An 8,302-nucleotide genomic window follows, 5' to 3' on the forward strand; every position below is an offset into this window, starting at 1 on the left:
CACCTTCTTGGCCAATGGCTATAATCAACACAAGATAAACAAAATACTAAACGCTCCTAAGAAACCCCTCCCACCATCCACTACAGAGAACTACAACAAAACAATCACCATCCCATACATCAAAGGCACATCCGAAAATATTTCAAGAATTCTCAATAAACATAAACTACGCACTACATTCAGACCATGTAGCAAATTAGCTACCCTTATCCGCTCACTCAAGGACAGCATTCCCCCTTTATCACATCCAGAAGTCTACCAAGTACCCTGCTCATGTAATCAAGCCTACTACGGTCAAACAGAAAGAACTATGAACATCCGCATCAACGAACACAAAAGATACGTCTGGAATTATCATTATGGCAAGTTGGGCCTAGCAGACCATGCTCTAGATACCTCTGCACACAGGATCAACTGGAAAAACACAAAAGTACTACACAGAAACTCTTATAAGTCGGAGAGATTGTTCTTAGAGGCGACAGAAGCCCTGAAACACACTCCAAATCTCAACAAATATGGCTGTATTAACTTGCCTAAGATCTGGGAGACAGTCATCCTAAGAAAAAACTAGTATGCCTTTTTTTTTTTTTTTTTTCAGATAGAGGGTGCCAAAATATCAAGACTCTAGTCTTTGTGTTGCTGCTGCAATTTTGTTTAACCAGTCTGCTGATTACACCATGTTGTCATAGTCTTGCATATTGTAACAAACTGTGTTTTTGTGCTCTGAAGATGCTGGTTATAACACCAGCGAAATATCAGCAATAAGTTAATAAATTAATTATTTACTTAGTTTCTGTGTTCTAATATATATCGTAAAAAAATAAACAACACTTCCATACCATTTTTATCAAGACCTGTTGACTCAGCTACAACAACCAGCTCAGATACCTATGTAAGAGTAGGCATTTTGGAGTAGTTTTCCATTTTGTATCTGGAGTAAAAACAAGACATTTCGTGGTAGCAAACTTCTTCGATATAACTGATGAATTCAGTTGGTGAGCCATTGTAAGACTAGAGGCTGGCCAAAGTCAGATAGAGATAGCCATTGGTTGCATATGAGTCATTCTGTGGTTCACAGACTGCGGAACCAATTCTAGCGGTTAGTTACAGACAGCATCCCTGAGATACAGTAAAGGAATGCCATAGGCTATAACTGCAGTGGGTGACTGATATCAACAAATTATCTGCTTGCCAAAACAGGAGTATTACTACCCTAAATCAGCAATGAACTGACCTTGCTTTGGCCAGGAACATTGGTATCTACTTTCACTGTGCACAGAGGGCTTCACAAAGGTGGTCCATATGTTAGGCGACTGGTAGTCTGCATGCCATTATCCCCACACCACAGGAGAGGACTTCTATGGGCCAGGCTCCATATCAACTGAACCAAAGATCAATGGAGGTTGATGTTGTTTACAGATGAGTTCCAATCTCCAGAAAACCAGGCACACTTATGGTGGAGGGTAGTGTGATAGTTTAGGGAGGTATCTCACTGATCTATATATGGTTCCTAGCAGAATCATGAATGCTGAAACTATAGAGACAAAGTTCTGGACCTCTATGTTCATCCACATGTTGGTGCTATAGGGGAGATATTTATCCTACAAGATGATAATGCTCATCCTCATTGAGCGAAGCTTGTAGACTAATATCTTCAAGGAGAGACTATCATATCTGGGATGCTCTAGGTTGACATGTTGCTGCTTTCAACTCTCTCCCACTCCTCAAAACCTTGAGGGACTTAGGAGAGCTTTTGCAGGAGCAATGGAGCAAAGTTTACATGTAAAGTATCTTCACAATTAGACTACTTGTATATATACTTTACACATAAATTTTGTTTTCTTTCACTTGGATAAAGGATTAAACATGAATATAATTTCTTGGGAAGTTTTTTAATTGCATTCCATTCCATAACATAACTGTTGAATCATAGAATTACATGAGAAAAGACAACCATTGTACAGATTTAAGTTTAAAGCTCAAAGACATTTTTTTTAAATATAACTGAAACCCTTATTATTTTTAATCTTAATTGGAATGATTTGGTTTAATACTGAGAATTTGGTCTACTCCAATAAACCGATGTAAAAATTCACTGCTTAGTTTAATAACAAATAACTGCTGATTACTCATCTACACAGTATACACTCAACATAGTCTGCACTGTTATTGCTAATTTATGCATTATTCCTAACGATCACCAGTGATGCTCACTATGACAGAAACATAATTTTAATTTTGATACATATGAATCCTTATATTTTACTTTATTTAATTATTATTATACCTCCACAATCCCAGGATTTATCAATAAGGAGGTCACTCTACAATACACAGCACTACATAATCTACCATGTAAACTACACATTTAGTGTATTAGGTAAATCTATTAAATATAAATGTGTTTATATAGTGTATATTTTTTCTCCATTATAGGAATAATAACTCACTAGTAATAGTTATTTTTCTTTTTGCAGGCACTAATTCATCCATATATTTTTACTGCTCCTCTACCATGTTCACCTTGTAAATTACTAAAACCAAATGTTAGCAAACATGGATTACTGCCAAATATACCATCAACAGAATTTGCCGTTTCTGAGACTCTAGAGAAGTTGATGACCACTCTGAATGGTGTGTACATTGATGCACCTACATAATCAGCAAATTGTGCTATGAATGATATTATCGTGCTATATTATTATTAAGCAAATTGTGATATGAGCAGTTATTATGAAGCAAATTGTGACATGGTATCTTTCATTATTATCAAGGATTATGCTCATGATAAGGATGGGGATGGTGAAATGGACTTGCTAATTTACTGAAAAGGATCTTGTGATGCTGCAATTTAGATTATATTTTAATAATTGAAATTCTCTGCAATATATGTGAATTTGAATTTGGGATTGTGAAAGATTCTAAGATTCTATAATAGAAAAATTACAATTATTCACACTGCTATGCAGAGACTAGTATAAATATAAAATACCATCTATTTATATAGATCTATAGATTCTTCTTAATGTATGGTTATGAATCAGAAAAGTAAGATTTATGTAAAGTTCATATTTATTAATATTTGAACATTTAGGGAGATATTTAATAACATTCTTTTGCCATTGTTTGGTGTAAAAAAGGAAATCTAAGCTTCATACATCTTTTAATGTACTGAGGGGAAGGGGTGGCAGATTTCATAGCATTATGTTTTGTTTCATCTAAGAGTAGTAATAGCCTATTTAGTTCTGTTCTTCAAGCTTTCTTCCCATCCAGTTTTCCTTCCTCATTCCCTTGAATGCCTTGATTTCCTAAAAAGTTGGAATTGCAGATTGAAACTCAAGAAACTTATGTTTGTAAAATAGGCTGGTTGTGTTATCTGATGCTTATTCTCTTTCTTTTTCAAAATAAAATGTATAACTTGAGTAATCAACACTGTGTTTGCAGTGTGGGTGGCACTGTTCTCTGTCTTGGAGTAGTCATGGCACATGATGCTACTAATTGTTTTTTTAACCATAGTATGACTGCCACTGTGCCATGTGACATTATTTAATATCTATGCTATGTAACACAGAAAATGTCACATTTGACATGGTGTGCTATGTGACATTTAGTGTCACTCAATTTCTCTCCCCACTTTGTACTCCTCTCCCCAAAATATGATAATTCTTATAAAGTTGGAAAAGTAGACTAAAACCTGAGACTTGTTGTAAAGATGTGATGTAAAGTGATTACTGATCTTTCAGAAAATGACTTTTGTATTTTTTTAATGAAGTTTATACACTTAAGTAATTTACAGGCACCACAATGTAGTTGTCACTTTTCTCTGTTTTTAGGAATGTCACAGTTGCCTATACACAACTCTAATTTGGGTCACTAAGAAGGTGGTGATGTACGACATAGTTTCTCCCATCCAAACCAGTCCCATCTTCTCATGGTGTGTCCTGTTTTTAGAAGGAGGCTCTGACAAATCAGGCGAGTTTGTCCTCACAAATGCATACCATTCCTAGGTGAGGACAGTACTCATAGATGGTATCCAGAGAGTTCATCGAAAAGGCAATTCATCGAATGAACAATTCATCAAACGACAATTCGTCGAAATTGCAGTTCATAGAAAAAACAATTCACCGAAAATTTTAACTTTTCGAAAATGTTATGATAAAAGTGATCCATTTAGAACAAATACTGAACCATGCAGAGTGAGAAAGCAATGCTACTTTAATAGGGAATAATTATAGAACAATATGTTTTCTTATTGTCTTTCTTGTCCGATAGCTGTTTCATGTCTGTTCATGGGACTGATTTGCCTGTTTCCGGGAGGAAAAGATCAGCCTATGCAGGCTCCATTATTATTACTGTTACTAGTAGTAATATGTGACTTCAATACAGCAATTATTATGGGATGAATGAAAGTTTCAAATAGCAAATCTGATTCAGATTCGCTATTTGAAACTTTTACAAGAAAATGTTGAACCGTTCCAGTTTTCAGTTCAGCTATATTTGGGGCATCAAAGAAATAACGTGTCCAAATTATGTATTACAATAACTCTCTGACTTAGTGGAATTAGTAGAAGTTGAGGTACAAGAAGCTGTCTGCATGGTTCAGTTTTTTGTTCTAAATGGATCACTTTTATCATAACATTTTCGAAAAAAAGTTTCAAAATGATATTAGCAATTCCGCTTTGGCTGGATCAATTTAATGAAATTTTAGTTAAAATTTTTGGTGAATTGCATTTTTGATGAATTGCCTTTTCGATGGATGGTCTTTCGATTAACTGTTTTTTTCTCAATGAGGTAGTGACGACTCAAACTGTAATGGCTGGCTCACTGTAGTGGCTGGCTGCCACTACAGTGAGACATTGTCTCATATAGCCCAGTGTTGCTTCCACATCCATGGGGGGTCTGTGTACGGAGGCATGATGCCGTGGTCTCCATTCTGAACAACCGCTTTAAGAACAAAAGTTGGGAGACCACGGTGGAACCACATTATAGGACCTCCATGGGTTTGCATAGGCCAGATTTAGTGATTAAAAGAGATGGTGACATTTGGGTAGTTGATGCTCAGGTGGTGGGATAAGGTAAACTATTATAAGAATAACCAAGATCTAGTTAGTAAGATACGGGAGGAGCATGTGGCAACTCCGAGGTTTACCAGTGTCACCATCTCTTTACATGGCATGTGGAGCACAGATAGCTATAAGGACTTAAAACAGCTTGGGCTTATGCAGAAGGATATAAAAGTTCTTTTCTTGAGGGTCCTACAGGGCACACTGGTGGCATGGCGTTGCCACCTGAGAATGACTACAATGATAACTAGAACAGGCATAAGTAAAACACTTGTAAAGATTTAGGCCTATATGAAGTCTGGACGTGATGTAAGGGTAGTACTGCCCATAACCAGTACAAAAGATTAATAAAAATAAAATAAAAAATAACCAGTAGTGTACTACAAGGATCAGTGCTTGGTCCACTGTTATTCAATCTGTACATTAATGATACTGGGAAGGATTTGACAAGCAACATGCAGCTATTTGTTGATGATGCAAAAATAGGTGGGGTAATCAGGAATGCTGCTGATATGCAGCACTTGCTGAATGATTTCAATAGGCTGGAATTGTGGACTTGGGAAAATAGATGTCAGTTCAATGTCAGTAAATGTAAAGTCATCCACTGTCCTATTATATTGGTAGGATTATGCTAGAAGAAACTGATGAGGCTGGGGACCTTGGAGTGTTAGTAGGATTAGATCTACTAATACAATGGATAGAAATGTAAGCGCTCATAACTAAATAAATAAGAATGGAATAACTTATGTGGTAATTTTTATTTATCATAAAAATTTTAATGCTAGTATCAAGAGCATCCCCAGTATGTATTTAAATTAAACAGGCAGAAGTGACAACTGGAAAACTCAAACTCAACAATGAAAATGTGAATCACATGCAAATGACTTAGTAACATGGTCTAAAATACTTCAGCTAGGGAAGCAAGTGGCAGAAGTTGTCTCCAAGGATAGAAAAATTAAACACGTTTCATTCAAATTCCTAGCTTGTAAGCCAGTAATGTGTCTTTAGAAGATAGGGAGATTCCTTCATCTATAATATGATGATGATGATGTCACCATAAAATTTCTGATATGCAGGGGCGTACTGGTAAATTATTAACAACTGGCTCGTTAAAAAAAAAAAAAAAAGGGTGGGTTCTTACTTTGTGAGAATTTTAACCAAAAAGTAAAAAAAAAACAAATCCTATTATCAGCAACCATCACCTTGATTTCACCTAGGCATTTCTTGTTAAGATATGACCTTATTCTTTCATGACAATTCTAAGAATATGAAATCTTTGACTGACATTGAGCATGAAAATGTTATTATCTTAGGAAGAAACAGCCTAAGCAAAATTAAACGTTTGATGAAAAATAGCATTTCTGTAAAACTTCTAGGGGATATAAAACCTACACAGGCTGTCATAGTCGAAATAATAATAATAATAAAAAGGAGTGGGGGGGGAGAAGCACAAAGGGTGCCAAAATAGTATTTTCCTTGCTGGGCTTTGTGTCACCATATATAAGCTTATCGGCCAAATTCTTCTAGACATTGTGGATTGAAGTGCATACTGCTCTACAGTTTATAGCATTGTTGGTTGAACAACCAGCTTGCAAAATTCTTCTGGCTCCAACACCCCACTGCTGATATATGTTTTCAGAGGATGTACAGGATACTATGATAGTGTGGAATGATTATGTTCCCTTTACTAACTTCCTATTAACAATCAACAGTTTTTCTCCAAATTACTGTACTATTTTTAGGAATGAACTGTAATGTTGTCAAATGTTATATCAGTCTTCTAGGACAAACTGCATCAATCCACCTAGACCTTGGCCAACTACTGGGTGTTTTTCCTGCTATCATGGCTTTTAACATCTGTTTGCTTTCCTTCCATTGCCAATTCTGTTTAAGCAATCACACAATCTTAGTTTAGTTAACTTTCTGCTCACACATTTTAAATGCTCATAATACTAAATTCTCTCCTAATAGTTTTATTTTTTCATATGCATCTGTTAACAATGCCATTTGTTTACTAATGTTTGATTAATGGTTTTTATTTCTAGCCTAACTCTCAGATCAATAAGTTAAAACTGGTTTGAACATTGGTTTGCAAACTGCTAATTTACAAACCAATTTATAAAAATTAGGGGAGCCATTTGTATAAATTTATACAAATGGCTCCCCCAACACACTGGAACATATATAAATTCTGCATTTGTTCAACCTTAGTATCTCTTCTGGGTCTGGCTACCACTGATGAGACCTCAATAAAGATCGACATAGTAGCTACTATCTGTTTTGGATAGTAGCCCTTCCCATAATGCATAGCATTATACATGTCTGTAAAGATATATACATTGCATTATGGGATATTAAAGCATATGAAGTCATCAGTCTCTATATGCAAGTAGCCCAGCCACTTCATGTACAAACTTTGTTTGCTTATACTTGGATAAAGGATGAAACCAAGAATATAATTTCTTGGCATGTTTAATTTATAATATAACCAAGTGAAAAAACTTTAAACTTGGATTCTGTTGTTTACTTTGGATATTTTACTTGTAAGACAAGCTTTACTAGCAGACTGAAGATGCAACTGTGGACAGTTTTTTTTCTCCTATCCTTGCAAACTATTTCATGAAGCAATTTTATTATTATTATTATTATTATTCAGGCCTCCATGGAGTCAAAAGACTCATCGAGGGAGGTCCCCTCCTAGGAAACACAAAGTCTATCACTATCTTCTTCCACCTTTCTTTGTCCAGTGCACAGTGCCCCAGTTTTTGTACACCCATTCCACACCAGTCTTTTATATTGTCTATCCATTCTCTGTATGGTGTACCTCTTCTGTTTAAACCATCCAAAATACCAAACATAAATGTCTTTATCTTCCGGTCCTCACTCATTCTACAGATATGTCCAAATAATTGCAGCTTCCATTTTATAATCTTCTACATTAGATTCTGTTTTGGTTGTATCTTCTGATAGAGCTCTTCATTGGTGATTTTTTGTACCCATCCTATTCTTAGAACTTCCTGTAACAAGTTCTTTCAAATGCCAAAACTCTTTTTCTTGATTCCTTATTTATTACCCACGTTTCAGATCCATACAGTACACCGGTGAAGATGCATGTTTCCAGTACTCTTAGTTTTGTTTGCAGGCTGATCACTTTATTTTTCCAGATGTTATCCATGGCCTTCAGATTTTTTCTTCCCTTTGCAATCCTGATCTTTATTTCTTTGTTACAGTCCAAGTCA

The 8,302-nt window shown here is 35.6% G+C and overlaps 1 protein-coding gene across 9 annotated transcripts in view; it reads left to right on the forward strand.

Moving 5' to 3' along the window:
• The window catches only part of LOC150102349 (cyclin-dependent kinase 20-like), a 162,187-nt gene extending 158,388 nt beyond the window's left edge, over positions 1-3,799 (forward strand). For all 9 annotated transcript variants that reach the window (XM_090399289.1, XM_090399288.1, XM_090399290.1 and 6 more), the window contains one exon: positions 2,478-3,799. In XM_090399289.1, the coding sequence (XP_090255415.1) occupies positions 2,478-2,660 (183 nt within the window). In that variant the 3' untranslated portion in view covers positions 2,661-3,799. The remainder of the gene's footprint in view (positions 1-2,477) is intronic.
• The last annotated feature ends 4,503 nt before the right edge of the window (positions 3,800-8,302 follow it).

This window comes from Typopeltis vanoorti, chromosome 10, assembly GCF_054136105.1.
Source record: "Typopeltis vanoorti isolate ZY-2024b chromosome 10, IOZ_Tvanoo_1.0, whole genome shotgun sequence".
In the NCBI taxonomy this organism is placed as follows: Eukaryota; Metazoa; Arthropoda; class Arachnida; order Uropygi; family Thelyphonidae; genus Typopeltis; species Typopeltis vanoorti.